This window comes from Podarcis cretensis, assembly GCF_951804945.1.
Source record: "Podarcis cretensis genome assembly, chromosome: 7".
In the NCBI taxonomy this organism is placed as follows: domain Eukaryota; kingdom Metazoa; phylum Chordata; class Lepidosauria; order Squamata; family Lacertidae; genus Podarcis; species Podarcis cretensis.
The window spans coordinates 54,740,268-54,763,919 of record NC_137176.1 but is presented as its reverse complement, the minus strand read 5'-3'; the positions used below and the strand labels follow the sequence as shown (position 1 = coordinate 54,763,919).

Genomic DNA, 23,652 nt, shown 5'->3' with positions numbered 1-23,652 from the left:
TGTATCTGGGGTTGTACCATTTCATACTGCATTATAACATTCTGTCTCCCCTCTTCACTCTCATACGAGAGATCCCATTTACATGAAACACTAATGTATCGGGGGGAATGGCTTTGCTAGAATGCTTTTCTGGCATCTATTTTTGTATATGGACCTTTTTGTGTGAAGGAGCCTTAAGTCGCGTGATCCTCCATCTGTATACTAATAAGTGTTTCTCGAACTTGGGTCTCCAGCTGTTGTTAGACCACAACTCCCATAATCACTTGATTACTGGTCCTGCTAGCTAGGGATTATGGGAATTGTAGTCCAAAAACAGCTGGTGACCCAAATTTGAGAAATGCTGTGTAGTACAGCTCAAACACAGGTTTAACACATCTGTGAGAACTAGGCGTGTCTTTAATTTCCATGACGCTGAAGATTAACATACCAGACTACAATCTCTTCTGTTCTGTGACAAATTTATCCAGAATGTAAGGTAGTATATCTTCTCCAACACCAAGTCAAATCTAGTGACATGCAGCTGGTGTGGATACAACAGGCCATATCTTAAGAACCTCATTGCTGACACAGCTGGTCAGACACAGACCAGTTCATATATGAGGACGTGGTTTAATTTGGGCTGGATTGAGATCAGTGATGCTCAAATGGAAATTTCCAGTTGTGTCCTACTCTTCTGAATGGGATTTACATCTATACAGGATTGTTTCTCATGAAACAAGTTGGCTACCTTCAAGTCATTTGTTCAACAGTCTCTGCCATATGCCCAATATTTGCTTATTTTAGTTTTTTATATTCCATTTTTCTTACTATGGTTGTTTATATTCCATTGCAAGTGCACACCTGAAATTGGTAATTATTGGGGTGGATTGAGAGAAACATCTGCACTGTCCACATTGTATATTTAAAGCATACTCAACACACAGGACTTCCCACAAAAAAACCCAAGAAATTGTGGTTTGCTAATTGTGCTGAAAATAGGCGAAAATTATGGGCCACATGATTCATTTGGGGTGCTTTAAATGTGAATTGAATATGCTTTTAAATGTATAGTGTGGATCTGCACATGATAAAGCCATCATGGGTGATTATTTCTGTGTTGTGGTAACCATTTGTTCTGACCTACTGCAGATGCATAGTGAGATAATGACTTGCTTATACCTAGAAGATGTACTGAATTAAAAGCATGAAAACTGTGATCTTACCATATTTTCTGTGAGATCTCATACTATTCAAACAGCACTCCTTCATGTTCCTAGTCTGTTCATCGTACCATAACTTTGCAATTTATTTCTGAAGCTTTTTATACTTCTCTCAAAGATCCAGGGGAAAATAAGTTTTTATCATTATATCCAATATACACATTGCACTGTACTTGAAACACTCATTTGAAGGCTTCAGTATTTTCAGAATATTCTAAAAGTACCCATAGAGGCTTTCATATGCTATTATGTTGCAAAACAAATTAATATGGCATCAAGAGTACATGGTCACGTCAATGTACAAAGGGCCAGCTGATATAATTTGTGGACTATTTTTAAAACTTGAAGCTATTAAAAAGAATGAGTTATGTGAGAAAAAATTCAAAGTCTATAAAATGTAACAACCTTGTATACTGTGTTTTGCTTTAGAAAAATATTGGCGTAATACATGAGTTATTCCAATTTGCACCTGGTTTTGTTTTTTTAAAAAATACTATCAAATTTTGACTTGCATCTGTAATGCAACTGAAAGCACCATCAAGGGATACTTTTAACATAAGGAAAGCTACAATTAGCTTGGCCAAGGGAAGTATTTCATACCTGAATGCCTGTAAGCAAAAGCACTTTTGTACAAGTGACTTTTAATAAATAGTTTGGATGTAATGCTAATATGAGAATGATCAAGTTTTTTTAAAAAAATCTTTCCCTTGTCCATGCTTCTTCAACATAGCAATGAGAAAATGTTCAGAAACTTATCTGAGTTCAACAGCATATTAATCTTAACTATGGTTAGTTGAAACCAGCCAACTTCAAACCATAGGTTTCAACTGATCATAATCACTGACAATAGTTTAGCATTCAGATGACATGGTAAGCTATGGTCAGTCTAAGATGGAAGTGGAAATTTCTGATCTATTTGCAGCTGTGCAGGAGTAGGAGAGGGAGCCCATGAGCCTGAGATTTTCTGAAGCTCATTTTCATAACATCCAAACACAGAGAAACAGGTTTTGGCCAGGATGCACACAGCCTGGTTTAATGTATGTTTACTTTAGATACTTACAGACAAGTAGCCAATTTTCACCTTAAGAAGGACCAAATAGTGATGTCTGCAAATGTGGAAAGTATGATTGCTCTTCCCAGCTTCTTGCTTAAGTACATGTGCCACCCATTTTCTGTCCCTCAAACAATAATATCAATTTTGCAGTTACAGCAATGTTTGGCACTAGAAGGGTATGACATTGTGGTTTTTTATCACATCTTCTGCTCACACAGAGTTATGCATCCCAGATCCTGAAAAAAATGTAAGTTAAAAGTCTGTTCATCTCTTAATATTGTCCTGAATATGATCGCCAAAAGTTCAATTACAGGAAATATACCTTCTTGTTTTCATGCCATTTCTCTTTCTCATTCTTTTTTTCTAATTGAAAATTTAATCATGATTATCATTTAATTAACATTGCTAAAGACTAGCTGAAAGCTGGGGAGCCATCTGCATAGAATTTCTGTTTCAAAAATGCCAAACCCCTGAAATTGTATGTATAATATTTCTGTTAAATAAAATAAAATAAAGCAAATAAATATATAAAAATGAAGAGCTCCTTAGATTACAACACATGTGTCAGGGGCTCAGGAGCAGAGGCACAGGGAAGAGAGGAGATGGAGAGCGAAGGGGAAGAATCCGAGGGGAGCGTAGGAGAAGAGGACAGTGGACCGAGGGATTCCATGAGCCTCTCCAGCGAATCGGAAGATTCACAGAAGGGGGCGCCAGTGGCCAGGGGTAGGGGGTTCCCAAGGGGAACGCCCCAGGAGCAAGGGGGCAGCAGGGACTCCCAGAGCAGTAGTTGGAAATCAGGACCAGCTTCCCCACCAGAGCAGAGTGGGGGGGAAGAGTCCCAAGTATCGGGGCCAGTGCATTCCCCACCAGGGAGAGATGAGGCAGGGCTGACCACGCCTCCATCAGAAAGTCGGACAACGGAGGGGAGGTCAGATCCGGCCAGTATCCCGGAAGAGGGAAGCAGTGACCGAAGTAGTGTAACGGTTAGGAGAAAGGTCACTGGGTTGGCGCGAGAGGCAAGTTCAAATGTACAGGAGCGCGGGACAGCAGAGAATGAGGATTGGGAACCGGGTCCTAAAGCCCGCAGGAGGCAGGGGGAGGAGCTAAGCAACTCAGCGTCGGAAGAGTCCAGAAAGGGCAATGCCCCAGCGGGCAGGAGGACCCAGAAGAGGAGAGAGCAGCGGAAAAGGTGGAGCAGGGCTAGGATCTTAAACTGGTGTCAGAGGGGAGGAGACTCAGATGGGACTTCGCCGATCTAGGGTTTAAGATGTAGGGCTGTGCGCTGCGGCTTTGAAATGGAAATTGAACTTCAATAAAGACTTTTGTACATTACGACAGCCTAGCGTTGGTCCTCTGTGAGCTGGGACCTAGAGGCAGCTCTGACAACATGTATTTTGCTCAGTTAGAATTTAATTTAGTTCTAGACTCAGAAAAATTCCTTAATGTCTTTTTCAAACTGTAATTCTTTTGCAAATGTTTTATGATTTACCTATTCAAAACCAGAGAATAATTTTTTTTTAAATAATTTCTTTTATAGAAACTAGAGTTCACGTAACATTGCCTTTTACAAAATAAGTTATTTTGACATCCCCCCGACTGTTTCTTCATTTTGTAAATGACTATGCAAACACCAATAGTTGAAGTTTCTCTAAAATAAAATAAAAATGCATTAACTAGTATGTTGATGCAACTCATTCAAACCTTCCTGTTTTACTTTTAAATACTGTGCAGTGCACTTTGAAAGAAATAGGAAGTAACTGGACTAGGTCTATTTCTCAGTCAGATCCTTTGAGGCTCTTGGATGCTGCTGCTTTATAGGTGTACTACCGACAGACTGTGGGACAGCGGATCAAATGATAATCATGATGGTAGCCAGATACTATTACATCTTGCTGCTCTGTTGTAGAATGCAGTTAAGTTATTGCCACGGCCCTATTGCCACCCTTTTATTTTGGATGTATTGTAGCCGCTGCATTGAGCTCTCTTTAAAAATTGCATTTATAATGTTGTTTCATATTCCAACCGCTCCTGTATAAGGGCATCATCTTTATATTGTAGCCGTGGAGGAGCAGGCGAACATTCAAAAGCTAAAATGGCCTTTCTCAGGCTCCTGTCCAATACATGTCTCTCCCATGCTGGATACCTGTTCCTGAAGAGATCAATTTTAATGACAGATTCTTCAATCCTTGGTGGCCGGGATGAAGGAGTAGAAGGTGCAGTAGGTCTCACCTGAAAAACAGGCACACACCCATCTCTCTCTGCAAATTTCTGATCCCGGTCACTTGTGACACTCCTGTTATTAGAAATAGACCTTAAAGTACTTGATGCTACTTCTGGAGGAAGAGTAAAGGCAGCTACAGAGTCCTCACAAGCACAGCTTGGTGACTGCCCAAACCTTGGTCCATTGGGATGAAAGAAGGCATAGTACATCAGCATAAAAACAATGCCGGTTAAAAAGCTGCTGAACACCACACATAGTGCCGGTATGGCAAACGCATCAGAAATCATAGGAGCCTTGTATAGGTACCAAAGAGCACTCAAGGCAGTGTTTTCCAAAAGGATCACAAAATAGTAAATGAAAAGCCTACAGCGTGTCCTTCCCTCCTTGACGTTGAACCAACTAAAGATATAAATGATCCCAACGACCATATCAAAGACAATCTCTTCCCACTTAGTGATGCAGAACTCCGTCTCGCAATGGACAATCCAGAAGGTCATGATGCACCAGTGGAGGACGATGAAGATCCCAAAATACAGTTGGAAAACAGAGGCAAAGAGAGCAAAAGTAATCACCCGGGCTGCAATTGTGAAGAAATGCCAGCAGAACTGGATTATCACAGCCATATAACTGATTGGTTTCTTGTCATCACGGGAATCACGAAGTGCTTTTTGATAGGAAGCCAAAGCCCATGCCAAAGACACAAGGGATGCTGCAGCAGTAAGTCCTAGAAAAATGGGGCAGGACAGGGAGGGAGAGAAAGAGAGAGAGAGAAATAGAGAATACAGTCAAGAAATGCAGAAGCTTCACATAGGAATGTTTTTGCAAAGGAATCTTAATGAACCAGGAGAAACACCCATGTCTTTTAGCCTTATTGCACAAATGACTAGGTAAAAAGGTAAAGGTAAAGGACACCTGGATGGTTACGTCCAGTCAAAGGTGACTATGGGGTGCAGTGCTCATCTTGCTTTCAGGCTGAGGGAGCAGGCATTTGTCCACAGACAGCTTTCCGGGTCATGTGGTCAGCATGACTAAACCGCTTCTGGCACAACGGAACACCGTGACAGAAGCCAGAGCGCACAGAAACGCTGTTTACTTTCCCGCTGCAGTGGTACCGATTTATCTACTTGCACTGGCATGCTTTCAAACTGCTAGGTTGGCAGGAGCTGGGACAGAACAACAGGAGCTCACTCTGTTGCAGGAAATCATACTCCCAACCTTCCAATCTGCAAGCCCAAGAGGTTCAGTGGTTTAGACCAGAGCGCCACCTGTGTGTCTTCAACACAAATGACTACGCTAGTTTGGTCTATGCTAGGAAGCTTAGCAGTCATTCCAATAGATGTTTTCCCTTCCTTTTCTTTCAATGGTCCTGCCAAGATGTAAAGTTCATAGTGCACTTTTCCCACTGTGTAAGCAAACCCTAAAAACTGATACAGACAATAAATATACATTAAGTATTTTAAAGCATTTACTTGTGTAGTGAGATTTAATTGCACAGTAACCTTTTGATTAGGTGTGATGTGCCAACCCAAATCACAAGAAAACTGCATTTCTATATTTAGCTTCTACTTATGCAGTCAGTTGTACAAATTAATATAATTATATAAATAGCATATAAAAGCAACCTCCACACCAACTAAATTCATAATTCCATCCAAGGCTGTCCGCTACAATGTGCAGTAGAAAGATGGGAACAAATATGAATCACAAAACCTGAGCAGAAACTCTATCTATAGATAGATTTGGGCCAGTGGACACATTTGGAATTTTGAGGAATGGACACCATGGGAAGGAGCCTATTCACAAAACAGTTACTTTGGTGGGTACTTCCTTTGACAGAACCTCCATTTCACAGAAGGCAAGTTACTAGAGTGCAAGGCAAAGGGCGGGGATGTGAATCCCCAAACTCAAACCCATTCATTTGAACTCATATTAGCAAGAAGATATACCTAATCAGTGCTTTTTCAGGAGGTACTCAAGGGTACAGAGTACAAGTACCTCCTTTTTTCTTTTTGTTAAAAAGTGTGGCACTTACTGTAACAACTTCATGGTGAGTACCAGAACCTATTTTTCTCAAAAAAAAAAGGGGGGAAAAAGCACTGACCTTAATCATCAAATTTCCCTATATACACAAAATCCCAACACCCCATACTGCAGAAACACAACTCCTCCCTCCCCACTCACACCACAAATTCACACACACACACAAACCACAAGCCACTCAGAGACATTTAAAAAAAATGCTTCAGGACTCTGCCTGAAAATCAATATTAATTCTTATTTCATTGGCTAAAATATGGTCTTGAGAACAGAAGTTAATAGAGGAATAGCAGGAGAGAAAGTAAAAGATCAGTGGCTTAAACATTTTTATCTTGACTTTCATATAGATTTCTTCCTCCATGGGAAAGAAATCAAATGAATCAAAGACAGGTTAATAAAATTTCCAATGAGTAAATAATCTAGGATCCCTGAAAAGGGATTAGTTATGCCTTAATTATCTGCACTGTCATACAAATGATAAAAGGATAATATCTATTTTGCTGGGAGGGAACAAATATATGAATGAACTAATCTGCTTTTAAGTACAAGGTCTCATTTATGACATCATGCATGCAGATGGTGATTGTTGCATAGTGCTGAAGTTGGTGACTAATTCCAGTTCCCTATTTGCATGGAAGTTCAAAATATAGCTCAATAAGAAAACTTCTAAAATAGCCAAAGGTTCCATGTCCCTGACCCTTAACATCCATTATGGTGAATAAAGCTAGCAATCGCTGCTAGCCACAATGGCTATGTTCTGCCCTCACAGTCAGATGCAGCAATTCTTCTGAATGCCAGTTGCTTGGAACCACAGGAGGGGAGTACACGATTGCACTCAGGACTTGCTCAAGGGTTTCCCACATCTGGTTGGCCTCTGTAATGTTCATAATTACATAATCCCAAGCAATGACAACAATGAAAGAACTGGGGCAGTCACGTCTACAATAAGCTTTTAAGCTACCCCAGATTATACACCTATGAATCCAGAAGACTGTCCACGAAAAGATTTGGTTGCATTGTGTCCAGCCCAATGCTTTACTTGTGAGTAGCAGACTGTTGAGGATGTGTGCCCATAATAATAACAATATAATAATAATTTATTATTTATACACCGCCCATCTGGCTGGGTTTCCCCAGCCACTCTGGGCGGCTTTCAACAGAATATTAAAATACAATAGTCTGTCAAACATTAAAAGCTTCCCTAAACAGGGCTCCCTTCAGATGTCTTCTAAAAGTCTGGTAGTTGTTTTTCTCTTTGACATCTGGTGGGAGGGCGTTCCATAGGCCAGGTGCCACTACCGAGAAGGCCCTCTGCCTGGTTCCCTGTAACTTGGCTTCTCGCAGTGAGGGAACCGCCCGAAGGCCCTCAGCGCTAGACCTCAGTGTCCGGGCAGAATGATGGGAGTGGAGTAGCTCCTTCAGGTATACCAATAATATACGCTCCTTCAGGTATACCGTGCTAATAATAGCCAAAATATTTAGAAAAGGATAAGGAACTAGGAGTGTACCTCCCCAAATAAGCTTAGGATCACTCCAAATAATACATTCATGTCCTGTAAAAGATGACATTGAATTGCATCTGGCCCAACTCTTCCATTGAGCACAAGACAGCTACTGTTCAACATTTCCCCCCCCCCAAAGGTTTCGGGGAAAACCAGATCCACCTCATTCCACCCCCCCCCCCGGACTTTCACATCATTAGGCACATGCAATTTTGGGGGTAATTTATACTGTCTGCACTGGACATTTTTGGGAACTAATACTAATTTAACTACAATGTATACATTTCTAAAGATAGACAAATGTCTCTGTTAAAATATGCATGGAAAAGATCCTATAAACTGAATATTTCTTTAGGTACAGTTTGAACACTTATGCCTATTCTCAGGAAATACAAGTATTAAATAAATATGTATGTGAACCTATGCCTATTCAGACTATAGGATGGATGCACAGGTGTGATAGTCTTTTCATGCAATCAGGGACCAAGGAAAAAGAGGGCTTTGTAGATGCTGTGTAGACATTCAATGAAATGCCTGTAAACTGAGATGTGCCCTTCTGCCGCAGTCTGTTCTCCTCACCTACACACATTAACTCACTGATTATTTGGTAAAAGCAAGGCACTTAACTCCCATCTACTACTACTGCTCATAAAGAGGTGCAAGACGTCTTCATTTTTCTTAATTATACCTTTGTGCAACAGTGTGACTCTTATCTTCTTGATTATAGCGGCATCATGGTGATCTGTCACACCCTGATGCAGATTGCTAAACAAGATTGCTACAAGGATCTGTTGTTTTCTTCTTGGACATCAGACACTGACACCTTTCAGAACAGAATACATCAAGGCTGTCATGTCATTTATCAAATGGTCATTGCTACCTGATCAAAAGACCTTTAAGCTTAATCCCATGGGAGACAACATTATTAATGACAGGATAGTGTTGAAGCCATTGATTGCAATGATAACCCCTTAAGAAATTGGCAGCCTGAGTGCAAAAGCCATTGATTGAAAAAAATTGCCTTTGATTTTGAGTATGGTTGTTTAATGAGGTGCAACAACTTAGATCCAAATTTCAATTTGGTTAGCAAGCATGTCAAAACCAATGAATCCATTATTTCAAAAGCCTCACAGGCACTGAGAGATTATTGTGCCAGCTCTTTTTCTCTCTCTATCCAACTCATGTATATTTGGTACCCTTTGTGTAGACCAGCATGAAGCCTTTTTGATCAGTTATAAACGTGTTTAGATGCTAGCTGTGAACAACTTTGCAGATTTACTGAGCTTGGAAGTGGGCACAGTGAAACTTTTGACCTCTGTGATGAGGTCAGCCAACACTATGCCAAGGTTGAGGCTGAAAGATATTCAGTTCTCTCAGGGATGTTACAGTACAATTATTATGTGAAAAACTTCCTTTTTTATAAGAACACTCAAGAGTCCTTCAAAGCACTATTGTAACATTGTTTTTAATTGATTGTTCCCTATTCATTATTGTTAGTGACCTTGAAAGTTTACTTGATGAAAAGGAAAGATATAAATACTTTATATTTATATCTTTATAAATACTTTAAATGAAATACTTTAAATGAAAAACGAACACATAGACAATTCTCAGGATGCGCTAGTGGCCCTTGCTTCACTGCAAATTTCACTGTGTTGGGATTTACATCAGTGCAAGGTTACAGATAGGTAGCCGTGTTGGTCTGCCATAGTCAAAACAAAAAAATTCCTTCCAGTAGCACCTTAAAGACCAACTAAGTCAGTTCTTGGTATGAGCTTTTGTGTGCATGCACACTTCTTCAGATACACTGAAACAGAAGTTTCCAGACCCTTCTATATAGTGAGAAGGTGGGGTGGGGTATTACTCAGAAGGGTGGTGGGAATGGGTGATTGGCAGATAGCTGTGATGAGCCTGTTGACGACTCTTAACGACTGCAATAGGTCTTACAGGAAAAAGCAAGGGGTGAAAAGGTGAAAAATGGCTTTGTCATGTATAATGAGATAAGAATCCAAGGTCTTTGTTCAGACCAGGTCTCTCTATGGTTTTAAGTTTGGTGATAAGTTGCAATTCAGCAGCTTCTCTTTCCAGTCTATTTCTGAAATTCCTTTGTAGTAAAACAGCTACTTTGAGATCTTGTATAGAATGTCCTGGGAGATTGAAGTGTTCTCCTACTGGTTTCTCTGTCTTGTGATTCCTGATGTCCGATTTATGTCCGTTTATTCTTTGGCGTAAGGTCTGGCCTGTTTGTCCAATATAGAGAGCTGAAGGACACTGTTGGCATTTGATGGCATACACAATGTTAGACGATGAGCAATGAAATAGTCCCGATATGGTATGTGTGATGTTGTTGGGGCCAGTAATGGTGTTGTCCGGGTGTATGTGGCAGCAAAGTTGGCATCTGGGTTTATTGCAGGCTCTGGTGCCAGTGTCCGTGTTAGGTCTGGTTGTAGTATTATTGTGGGTTAGGAGTTGTTTAAGATTGGGTGGCTGTCTGTAGGCAATGAAAGGTCTTCCTCCCAGAGCTTGAGAAAGAGAACTGTCATTGTCCAGGAGAGGTTGTGCAAGGGCCATTGGATTGTGCTGTTAATTACTGTATAGTCAACCAGAGCTGCTGAATCCCATGGAGAAACAGTCACTGGGTCAGGGTGTAAGCAAAGGTTGGTGTGGGTTGGTGGGATGTCCAATAGGAAATTTCTGCAGTTGGAAATCTGCTTTCATAAACCTATGGAGGAGAATTTGCGTTCCCAAATAGTTAAGTATGTGTATGGTGCGGCATTAACAAAACCCACTTCTCCCAAGGATGCTATGTGGGCCAATAGCCAAACACAAACTATTAATGTATAGAGATTGGCAAGGCAAGGTTACAGGAAGAAAAGAGGCCGTGCTGTGCATAATTCTGAACTTTTTAATTTTGGCAAGTTCTGAATCTGAGATTATTCTAAATTGAGTAAACTGGGGAGGAGGTTTGTATTTTTTTTTTTAAATAATATTTATTAAAGATTTTCAAATATAACAGAAAAAGAAAAACATCCAAATTTAAGACCTTATTTTCATTGGCATCTTTCCAGGACTTCCCCTTCCCTCCTCCTCTTGTATTCCAATTCTTTCAAATAGATTCAACAAATTCTTACCCCAAATTTTAAAATTATTATCATTGGCCCAATTTAAAAAATATTTTCCCATCCCCTAAAATCGACCTGTTCCCTTCCACGAGTTCCCCTCTTTAATATGCAGTACAGATTAAGATAAACAGAAAGATAGAAAAAAGAATAAAATGTAATTTAACACCCTTTGGTTTCCAAATTTGCCTCTCCCCTTTCCCGGTTGCGTTCCTAATTTCCGTCAATGTCTACTGTCATCCTGGAGCTCCCACATCTAAACCACAGTCCTTCACTAGTCCGCTTTGCCGTCTTTTTATTAGTCTTTGCCGTCTTTTAATCATCTTTGGTTTCACATGTCCAATCTTGGAAGGAGTCTATCTTCCAACTTTGTCCAGTTCTTGTTATTCTTGTTGTTCTTGTTGTTCTCTCTCCTCCTCTTTTTTTTTTTCCCCCTGCGCTCCTGCATAAATGTTCTAATTCCAAAAAGCTTCTAATTCCTCTGCAGAGGCTTTGTTATTCAGGAACAAAACATTACGTCAAGTCCCTTCCATTCTTCAATAGATAAATCTATTGTCTCCTTTAGTGTGTAGACCTCTGTAGACAAAATAGTGTTCCATTTCTGCAGTTTCCCAGGCGATAAAAAAGTCCTATTCAAATTCAATGCCAGCAATACTTGTAGTGTCCCACAGCTCCTCTAGAGGGACTATAATAACTCAGTTTCCTTCCCGATCACACCCAACAGTCAAAGTAGCTTATTATTTCTTGTTTTAAACAATTTATATCCAATTTGTAACAAATGTGACCAGCAAAGTCCTCGTAACAAAGTTCTCTTTTTGTTCTTCCGCTTTGACAGCTCCTTTGACAGCTGTCAAAACCTCTATTTCTCCTCTCCCGGAGCTCTTACGGATCGCTCCCGGGGTTTCGGGGGGGGGGGGTTGCATTTTAATTCACATTCCACTTTTCTCCTCCAGCCCAGTCTTATAATTTCCCATCGCGAAGTTAATAACTTTATCAGAAAAAGGTTGCACTCGATCTTAGTTGTCAAATCCTTTGCTTTAGCTCCTCTACAACAGGGGGGAGGCTGACTTCCTTTTTGCACCTCCCCCGCTCGCTCCGAATTTAAAAAGAATTTTCCCCCTTTTTTAATCCAAGTTCCAATTACTCACGGGTTATTCTTTTAAAGTCCAAATTTTCAATGGAAGAAGTCAGCGCTCTCCGTCAAATGGCATGCGGCTTCGCTCGGCAGGGGAAGCAGAGGACTCACAGCACCACCACCCCCTGTCACCCGCTCCGCAGCCTTTAAAAAGGCTCCTTCGCGGGTCGGAGGGGGGCACAAACGGTGCCCGCCGAGTCACCATGCCCATGGGTTTCAGCGCCCATGGTTTTTGAGGGTCCCCGCGTCGCCGGCGCGGTAGAACCCAGCCCCTGCCGAGCAGGCTCCCTCCGGAGCTCGGAGGGAGTCCGCCATTCGGCGATGGCGCCAACCCGGAAGTGGGGAGGAGGTTTGTAAAAACCAAAACCAATTTCTTGTACAGTGGTGCCTCGCAAGATGAAAATAATCCGTTCCGCGAGTCTCTTCATCTAGCGGTTTTTTCGTCTTGCGAAGCATCCCTATTAGTGGCTTAGCGGATTAGCGCTATTAGCGGCTTAGAAAAAGGGGGGGAAAGGGAAAGGGAAAAAACTCGCAAAACGTTTTCGTCTTGCAAAGCAAGCCCATAGGGAAATTCGTCTTGCGAAGCGCCTCGAAAAGCGGAAAACCCTTTCGTCTAGCGGATTTTTCATCTTGTGAGGCATTCGTCTTGCGGGGCACCACTGTAGTAAGGAAATTTCAGAAAGATGTAGGAAGTTACATCTTTCCGTGTCAGTGAAGAATCACTTTAGTGGTTTTCATGCATTACTAAGGTAAAGGTAAAGGACCCTTGGGTGGTTAAGTCCAGTCAAATTCGACTATGGGGTGTGGTGCTCATCTCCACTCTCAGGCCGAGGCAGTCAGCGTTTGTCGTCAGCCAGCTTTCCGGGTCATGTGGCCAGCATGACTAAAGCACTTCTGGTGCAATGGGACAGAGTGATTATGATCAACAAGCTCAAAAGGCTTGGTGGTTTAGACCATAACACCACCTGTGTCCCTCATGCATTACTATAGTCACACAGCACTGAGTTGTAGGCATTAAGCCCAGAGGACTATCCATGCCATTCATCAACATCCAATTACTAAGCAAAGGGGGATCAGAGGCAGATTTAGGGCAGTTTGATCAGTGTAGTTGCACCCAGCACACAAGCCAAGGAGGGAGCCTTCTTAAAGCCCAGTGAGCACTTGACTGGCTTCAGGAAGGAGGTGTGAGGGCTCTGACAGGGTCCTAGAGTCCTCCTGCCTCCTTCCCAAAGCAGGCAAGTGCTCATCAGGCTTTGGGGAGAAGGGCTCTAGGATCCTGCAAAGGCCTTGCACCCCCTTCCCAAAGCCCGGCTTAAACCAGTGCCATGAGGGCTGGGGGTATCAAATGGCTCATGCAGGGTGGCATTTTACCAAGATCCACCCCCTGGGGGGACCATAAGGAGGTCTGGTCCAGGCTTCTGTTTCAAGGTAGGGTTTTGGCACACTAGCCCCCACTGGTCAAACCATACATGCCAGACCTGTGTGTATCATGATTTGTTTTACTGAACAAAATCATAGGCCACTTAACAACAAAATAACCTCCAGTATAAAATATTTATCAAAAATACTGATAAATTGACTAACTTTAAAAACAGAAATAATAAAATTATCAAAATACAAGTGATGATTATTTGAAATTGTTAAGCACTTGCACAAAAAGTAAGTTACAAAATCATCTCACAAAACTTACAAGCAACTTACAAAATCCACAAAATTAAAAACAAGTATGCATTGTATCTCTGGGTAGGTTTCCAAAAACAAATAAGTTTTGAACAAGTGTTCAAAATAGTACAATGAAGACACCTGCTTGATATTAAAAGGCAGGAAGTTTCAAAGCATGAGTGCTGCTACACTGAAAGGGAAATTCCTTGCTAGAGGCAGTGGAAGACAGGAGTGCCTGGCGTGCTCTAGTCCATGGGGTCACAAAGAGTTGGCCACGACTAAAAGACTAAACAACAAAAAATGACAGAAGTGATCTTACAGGCCTTGGATGTGTAAATCCAAACGAGATATAGATGGCAGCACTATAACTTTACCTTTACATAGATTTGGAGATGATAATGACCTACATTCCACCTACTGCATTAATCCCTATAAAATTGGAATAGCTTTGCCTTATTATTAATGTCCTGTTGTTGTTTTTTAATGTTGCTCAAGCAGAGGCAAGCCTTCCAAATTTCTTAATGATTAGTTCTGAACATTGGTTGCACTAACAATTACCTCATCTCTCTGAGAATTACTAAACTATTCATTATGGAAAAGGATGAAGCAGTTTGCCAAGTTACAGTACTTTGAATAATAAATAATAATAATAATAATAATAATAATAATAATAATAATAATAATAATTTATTTATACCCCGCCCATCTGGCTGGGTCCGCCCAGCCACGCTGTGCGGCTTCCAACAAAACACTAAAATACAATAACCTATTAAACATTAAAAGCTTCCCTAAACAGGGCTGCCTTAAGATGTCTTCTAAAAGTTTGGTAGTTATTTTTCTCTATTATTTTTCATGGAATTCATAAATATGGCTGGCACGCATACCTTGGTACGAGAAGGTTAAAGTACCATGTGGTAAGGAAAGCGGTTTATGAAGTATCGACAAAATATAAAAAATTATTAGAACCAAAAACAACATGGTGACTTTCCCCACTGGAGCCAATATCTCTAGAAAAAAGAAGAAAAAATGAGAAATGACTGGGCATCTTATAAAGAACTATTAATGGAAGTAGATCATGAGTTGAAACGAAAGAGGTTTGAAGATATAACAGGATTATTAACTGATTGGTTACAACACCATCAGCTTAATGATATATTTAAGATGGACAATCAGAAAGGTTTCTCTAATGAAATCTCTAAATTTGAAAAAGTGTGTTTAGAAAATAAGACTAAAATACTTTCAAAAATGTATGAACTACTATTAGAATGGCATACGAAAGACGAACAGGTCAAATCAGTTATGATATACTGGGCAAGGGACTTTGGATATAATATACAACTAGCAACATGTGAGAGGTTATGGAACTGGGATTTGAAGTTTACAGGATGATATATTTTGAAAGACAATTATATGAAAATGATGTATTGCTGGTATTTAAAACCTAGCAAATTAGCTAAAATGTATAAAGCAAGGTTAAATACATGCTGGAAATGTAAGGAAATAGAGGGCACCTTTTACCACATGTGGTGGATCTGTAAGGTAGTAAAAATAAAAAATAAAAAAGGAAGATGATATATAATGAACTGATTTTTTTAAAATAACCTTTTCTTTAAAAATGGAAGATTTTCTTTTAGAAATTGTAGGTGGCGAAATTCCAAGGGACCAGAAGAGACTTTTTATGTACACGACCACTGCTGCCCAGATGCTATTAGCCCAGATATGGAAAGAAAACATGGGCCCTACCAGAGAAGAATGGCAGATTAAATTGATGGACTAGATAGATGATAAATTTTATTGTCATTGTCCGTATATACACAGTATACACAACAACGAAAATCAAACACCCAAGACCGGATTCACATACACATTTGCACGTATCTCCAACACTCTCATCCTATTCAGACATAATCTATTAAAACATACATAATCCAGAATATAACACAACCTATTAGAAGCATAGCATAACCTAAAACCTATCTCATTCCTTACTACTCACTGCTTGCTATTTCTTACAACTGGCCCTGAGATCATTGTTTAGTGCAATCAGAGCTCTTGGATAGAAACTATTCAGAAGGCGTGTGGTTCGTGTTTTCATTGTCCTATATCTTCTGCCCGAAGGCAACAGTTCAAAGAGGTTGTGAGCAGGATGGGTGGGATCTCTCAGGATATTGTGTGCCTTCTTCAAGCTGCGAGACGTGAAGATCTCATCCAGGGTTGGTAGTTGGAGCCCAATAACATTCTGGGCAATTTTAATTATTCTCTGTAAGGCTTTTTTATCCATTCCAGAGCTGCTCCCATACCACGATAATATACTATAGGTTAAGACACTCTCAATGGTACTATGATAATAGGACAGAAGTAGGTGCTGAGATAGATTCAATCCTCTGAGCATTCTCAGGAAATACAACCTCCCCTGCACCTTCCTCACAACCATATTAATATTTGCAGTCCATGAGAGGTCCTCAGAGATGTAAGTGCCCAGGTATCCACCTCCTCGCCATTTACACTTTTCTTTCGCCTAAAATCAATTATGAGTTCTTTGGTTTTTTTGGTGTTAAGCATAAGATTATTTTCTTTACACCATTGAATTAACCCCTGTACTTCTTTCCTATAAGCAGCCTCATCATTCTCACTAATGAGCCCCACCACTGTTGTATCATCCGCAAATTTGATGATTGTGTTGGACTTATACAGTGGGGTGCAGTCAAATGTGTACAGGGAATAGAGGAAGGGGCTTAACACACACCCCTGAGGGGCTCCTGTGCTTAATACTAGAGTAGAAGAGTGGTAAGGTCCCATTCTCACTGTCTGCGGCCTATCGGTCAGGAAATTCCTTACCCACAAGCAGATCTTCTGATGTATACCCAAATTGGTCATTTTAAGGAATAACCTGTCTGGTAGAATTGTATTAAAGGCAGAACTGTAGTCCACAAACAACAGCCTTGCGTAGGTTCCCTGTCGTTCTAGATGACTCAGTACAGTATGGACAGCGATGGAAATAGCATCATCAGTAGATCTATTCCTTCTGTATGCAAACTGGAATGGGTCTAGAGTGGATGGAAGACCAGCCTTAATATAATCTAGCACCAATCTCTCAAAGCATTTCATAACGACAGATGTTAGGGCTATTGGTCTGTAGTCATTGAGAGATACCACCACTGACTGTTTAGGGACTGGCACTATAATCGATGTCTTCAGGCAGGTAGGGACAGAACCCTGCAACAGGGATAGATTAAAAATGTCCGTAAATACACCAGCTAATTCTGCAGCACAGTCCCTAATAACTCGTCCCATAATTCCATCCAGTCCAGCTGCCTTCCTAATATTAATGCTCCGAAAAGCACGTTGTACGTCGGAGGTCTGTAATAAAAGTGGTTGTTTATCAGTAATAGTTCCTGATGGTGTGCTGGTAGCCAATGCTGTAGTGACGGTGGTTCCAGTTCCCACCTCAAAACGACTGAAGAATTGATTCAGCTGATCAGCCAGGTGCGCACTGCTGTTAGCCAGTTCGTTTTTAATATTTTGCCCTGTAATTTGTCGCAGGCCTTGCCATACACGACGAGGGTCGGAGCTCTCAAAATGCTTTTTGATCCTCCGGCAGTACATGGCTTTAGCATCCCTAATGCCCTTTTTCAGTTTGGCTCTAGCTTCTCTATACTGTTGCGCATCGCCAGAGTGAAAAGCAGCATTCCTTGCCTTTAGCAGAAGATACACATCCCTGTTTAGCCAGGGCTTGTTGTTAGGAAACACCCGTATTTGTTTGGTGGTAGTAACGACATCAATGCAGCTTTTGACATAGAACAGTACTATTGAAGCGTATGTGTCCACATTATTCTCCACAAAAAGTGACCATTCAGTGTTCCGAAAGCAATCTTGAAGTTGCTCGGGTGCACCTGCTGGCCACACTCGTATCTCTCTAGTTGATGGTCTAATTCTGCGTACGAGAGGTCTATATGATGGTATCATAAGTAAGGATATGTGGTCTGACTGTCCCAAATTGGGCAAGGGCTTGGTCTTGTATCCATGCATGATGTTGCTATATACTCGGTCTAGGGTATTTCCCCCCCTAGTGGGACAATCAACATACTGATGGAACTTAGGAAGCACAGTCCTTAAATCGGCTTGATTGAAATCACCAGCAACCACAAATGCTCCATCCGGGTGGGCCCGCTGCTGTTTGCTAATAGCAGTTAGCAGGTGACCCATAGCTGTAGTAGTGTTTGAATCGGGAGGTATATACACCGCTGTTATTATGACAACATTAAACTCACGTGGCAAATAAAAAGGGCGGCACTTCACCACTAGGTACTCCAAGTCAGGAGAACAATGCGTGTCCATTTTTTTAATGTCCGAGCTCCAGTTGTTATTTATATAAACGCAGATTCCTCCTCCTCTACTCTTCCCGGATTCGGCGGTTCTATCCGCTCTAATTACTGAGCATCCTTCTAGCTGCAAAAGTCCCTGTGGAAAGGAGGAATCCAGCCACGTCTCTAAAAGGACCATAACACAACAGTCCCGGATACTTTTCTGCCGAGAGGTAATAAGTTCCAACTCCTCTACCTTGTTGGGTAAAGATCTAACATTTGATACAAGGAGACTTGGCAGTGCAGGCTTGTGAGGATTTTTACTTAGCCTCACTCGTAGTCCGGCCCTACAGCCCCTCTTCTGCTTACGCCCTCTCCGTTTTCTTTTCTTTCTGGCCAGGAGAGCAAGGGGAGTATCCCAAGGATATGCAAGATATGGAGGCTCTCTGATAAGCTCAGCTGGAATGTTGTAGGTTAAGACCTCCTGGCTGCAGCCTTCTCTGCCGATACTTAAGAGCTCTTGACGACTATAAATTACTTGTCCCTGAGTGTTCACAGTCCATAGCAGCAGTAAGTTCACAGATAAAAATAAAACACAACTCACTGAAAACCGGTCTTCGGAGTGCCGAGCCGCTGCAAGTGCTTGCGCCGCCATCTTGACTTACCCCCAGGACTACTCAGAATTGGCAAAAATGACAAAAATGACCGAAAGAATCAGGAACCAGGAAGACTAAAATTTTAATAAGGAATGGGGAAAATATATAATTTGCCTTAAAAATCAGTGTAAACAATTAAAATTATTAGTAGGATGGGAATGACACTTGTCGTTAAACATTGGACTATGGTTGTAATGGATTTAATAGAACTGGATTATCAGGGAAGATGCAGGAGAAGAAAGTTAACGAAGGGGACGAGGGAAGTCCATGGGAATTTATTGAATTTTTTTATGATTTTGTAAATTTGAATATATATATATATATATATATATATATATATATATATATATGCAGGGGTATGGTGTGGGGAAGGCCAAGGGGGCTATAGACCCAGCTGCATGGTTTTGAGGGGGTGCGAACCAGGTACCCCCACCTGCCGCTGAGGGTCTTTGGGCCAGGACCTTGGCCTTGTTGTCACACCCCTGGCCCCCTCGCCAAGGGTTGCATTGTCCGGTTGCGCTCCCCACTGTGCAGGTGGTGTACCATAGCCCCATGAACATTCTGTGCCCCGTGTCACCCGGTGGCAGAGGCAAGGGTTCAGCTGGCGCGTCAGGTTTTGTTAACCCTCTGCACCCAGCCTCTGGTCCCGCCTTGGGCGCATGCATGCCCCAGGCGCCAATAAAAGATGACACTCCACTGCAAAAATGTACAGTATCGTAATACTACAAAGACAACTGTAGAGTAACTGGAACCACGACCACAGACCTCTAGAGCTTCCTTCCAGATAACTGTCACTCATAAGAATGTTGTATTATTAGAAACTATTCTGTATACATTCCCCCCCCCCATTTCATGATTCAACTGGATTTATTCCTAATAAAGTCAAAAGCATTCATGTAGGTTGTTGTTGTTGTTTAGAAGTTTAGTTGTGTCCGACTCTTCGTGACCCCATGGACCAGAGCACACCAGGTACTCCTGTCTTCCATTGCCTCCCGCAGTTTGGTCAGACTCATGCTGGTAGCTTCGAGAACACTGTCCAACCATCTCATCCTCTGTCGTCCCCTTCTCCGTCTGCCCTCAATCTTTCCCAACATCAGGGTCTTTTCCAGGGAGTCTTCTCTTCTCATGAGGTGGCCAAAGTATTGGAGCTTCAGCTCAATTTTTATAGCAAATGCACATTCCAGACATTCTTGCTTTATGTAAACAATTCTTGCTTTATGTAAACCAAGATTGGGTAATATGTGGCAAGCATCTGTTACTTACGTTTGTTGCTTCACCAGTCTAGGCAGGTGTAATTATCTGAAACTTTTTGCAAGGTGCAGTCCAGATTGCCACATTTTTGAGTGGGGAAATCTACTTCAATATACTGGCATATTGATTTGAATGTCTTGCAAGAAACATCATCAGAACAGTAATTAGCAAACCATTTAACAGGATTATGTTCTGATAATTCATCGCATAGTTTCATTTGCTAAGGTGGTTCCAAAATGCCTTGAATTTTTTGAGTAAATGTGGGCTGTAAGTATTTAAATGCATGTTATGAATGTGGGACACCAGCACCAACTTCTAGCAGGCAAAAAGTTAAATGGAATGTCCTCAGTGGTTCAAATGATAGTCTGTTAAGACTTGAATCAACTCACTCCTACACTGTGGATTAATCATGTGTCCTAGGACATATTTCACAGGAGACTTGGCACTCTGGCCAAAGAATGAAAAGGTTATAAGCACTTTGCACAATCAGAGGTGTAGCAAAACAGCTAAAAAGGTGACATAAGGTAGTGGTCTAATAATCCGGTCTGGGGAGGACAAGAGAGCCCTGAAAATGAACTGTCACAGGTCCAGTGACAGCACAAGGAAAGAGTAAAAAGTCAAGCATTTGTTTAGCATCAGGACAAGGAGGGAGGTATCTTTCTTCCCCTATAATAAACTTAAGTAAATATTAAGGGCAAGGAGGGAGGCATCTTTCTTCCCCTATAATAAACTTAAGTAAATATTAAGGGCAAGGAGGGAGGTATCTTTCTTCCCCTATAATAAACTTAAGTAAATATTAACTAGCAAACCTTGGTTTAAAAAACTGTAAGAGTAACAACATGCATTTGAAGCTAGAAAGACAGTGTGGGTAATTGTGTTTGTGGGGCTATTCAGAATCATTCCTAGTACTACAAAGGCAGAGGCTGTATTTGGGGTCTTTTGCATTGGAGTATTTTGCAGATGTCATGCCACTTCACTCTTTGAAAACTGTTTTTCTTTTTGGTACTTTGCACATGAGGAGGCTGCCACACTGTGGGCAAATTTGTGGTACTGGCCTGACCTTCAAATCTTTTCAGGTACCTAGAAATGCCTGTGATATCACATGTTCGATAAACTGCCTACAGGACAGAAGTCTTGGGTGTGTGCTTAGTTTTAATTCCCATAAGGTTAAGTTGGCTCTAGGAGTGTCGGCTTATGTCTGTATGTGGTGTGACATCACCATGCCCCACGACATGCTGACATCACTAACACACGCCACCATGTGTGGTGACATCACACGTGCATGCCTGGCAGTGTGCCCATGTGCCAGCTACCACACTTTGTGGGGGCCCAGGCCGGTCATTGGAAATTTTGAGGGTGCCCGCAGACTTGGTGCCTATGGTTGGCTCACCTGCAGAAAATGAAAGGAGCAGAAAGGCATGTAGGTCTAATCCAGACAAGACAGAGGGGCTATTGGTTAGTAAAAGAGGTGAACTGGGAGAGAATGTGTGTTCTGTTATTGATGGCGTTTTTGAACGACCGGGCACATAGCCTGGGAATGCTTCTGGGCTCTGCTTTGCTCCTTGATGCTCAGGTGAAGGGCAATATATAAATTTAATAAATGAACAAATGATAGCATCTAAACCACTGTAGCAGCTCTATGCATGTATTGAGGAAGGTCCTGCAGAAAGCATGACATGGGGCATAGAGCTAGCTAGTGTGACTGTGCTGACATATTGATTTTTTTAAAAATCAGAGGTGCCAGGACATTATGTACACACAAGGATGCACAAAGCAGCAGTGAGTGTGGTGTAGTGGTTAGAATGATGGGCAAGGATATGGAACCCCATTATTTCAATCCCCACTTGGCTATGAAGTTCATTGAGTGACCTGGGACCACTTGCTCTCAGCCTAACCTACTTCATAGGGTTGTTGTGAGGATAACATAGGGAGAACTACGTATGCTTCATGGAGCTCCTTGAAAGAAAGGTAGAATATAAATGTAATAAATAAATAAAGTGCACTGTCACTGATTGCGTAGGGAAGAATCTGTTAGTGAGCAGTGAAGTGTGTAATAAAGTGATCCCAGAAGGCTCAGAAACATATAACTAAAAACTGACATGGAAAAGCCTTTTAACCCACTGACGAATTTATTGTATTTCCATTTTCTTCTTTAAAAAAAATCACCGGTGGGGAAAATGAAATACTAATGCATATACAAAAAGACTTCATTTTCATGCACTGTTTTAGTATATTTTCAGCTGTGTCAGTGCACACCAATTTTGCCTGAACAGAAGAGAAGAATAGAATAGTGCAAGCCCAAACCTTAGCTACTGCCCATTCATTTTGGCAGCTTTACATAAGCACTTTTGGTACAAGTGGAAAAAAACTACAATGCAAACCAAGTCACCTTAATGCTTGGACTAGTATCTAGGGATTATTTGGAGCCTATGTCTTACTTCTACCTGGCTCTGTGCTCAGACAAGCTTTACATATGTACAAAGGGATAGTCAACACAATACAAAATCAGGTTCAGTGAAAGTTACATAACTAGACCTGAGAGTTCTTTTTCTTCTTCCCAAAGACAATGTTACTTTTTTCTCTAGAGCAGACATGAGTGTTCTGAGGAGGAGTGGAGGGCACTTTACACTGAAAGCATTTTAGCGCATGAACACTTTTTATTTTTATTAATTTTTTGTCTTACAAATATACTTATAACACACAGATTACATAAACATCTCTCCCTCCCCCCTTTTGGACTTCCCTCAGCTTCCGTTTCTGATTTATTTACCTCCTTATATATTCTGCTATCTTCTACAAATATCATACTTTACCCTTTTATTAAATTACCTATTCTCTATCCATAAAATTGTGAATGTTTTTTCAAATCCTACCATCAGATCAATATTCTTCCTTTGTTTCTGCAGATATAATATAAAAGGTTTCCACTCTTTTCCAAAGTTCCTATTGTCCTTTCTCTGAAGTCTGTGTGTCAGCTTCACCATCTCCGCATAACTCATCAGTTTTTCTTGCCATTGTTCTTTTGTTGGAATTTCTCTAGTCTTCTAATTCTGTGCTAGCAGTATTCTCGCCGCCGTCATTGCATACATAAATAGTGTCCTTTTCTCTTTTGGCAGATCTTGCCCTAAAATGCCCAACAGGAAGGCTTCTGGTTTTTTAAAACATGTCATTTGAGAGCCAGTGTGGTGTAGTGGTTAAGAGCGGTAGTCTCGTAATCTGGGGAACCGGGTTCGCGTCTCCGCTCCTCCACATGCAGCTGCTGGGTGACCTTGGGCCAGTCACACTTCTTTGAAGTCTCTCAGCCCCACTCACCTCACGGAGTGTTTGTTGTGGGGGAGGAAGGGAAAGGAGAATGTTAGCTGCTTTGAGACTCCTTAAAGGGAGTGAAAGGCGGGATATCAAATCCAAACTCCTCCTCCTCCTCCTCCTCCTCCTCTTCTTCTTCTTCTTCATTTTAAACATTTTTTAAAATTCATTGTAAATCATTTCCCAGTATACCTTAACCTTTTTCC

The 23,652-nt window shown here is 41.3% G+C and overlaps 1 protein-coding gene across 1 annotated transcript in view; it reads right to left on the bottom strand.

Moving 5' to 3' along the window:
* Positions 1-3,644: 3,644 nt before the first annotated feature.
* XKR4 (XK related 4) overlaps positions 3,645-23,652 on the bottom strand; it is a 137,638-nt gene continuing 117,630 nt past the window's right edge. The window contains exon 3 of the mRNA XM_079983351.1: positions 3,645-5,198. Coding sequence (XP_079839477.1) covers positions 4,252-5,198 — 947 coding nt within the window. The 3' untranslated portion in view covers positions 3,645-4,251. The remainder of the gene's footprint in view (positions 5,199-23,652) is intronic.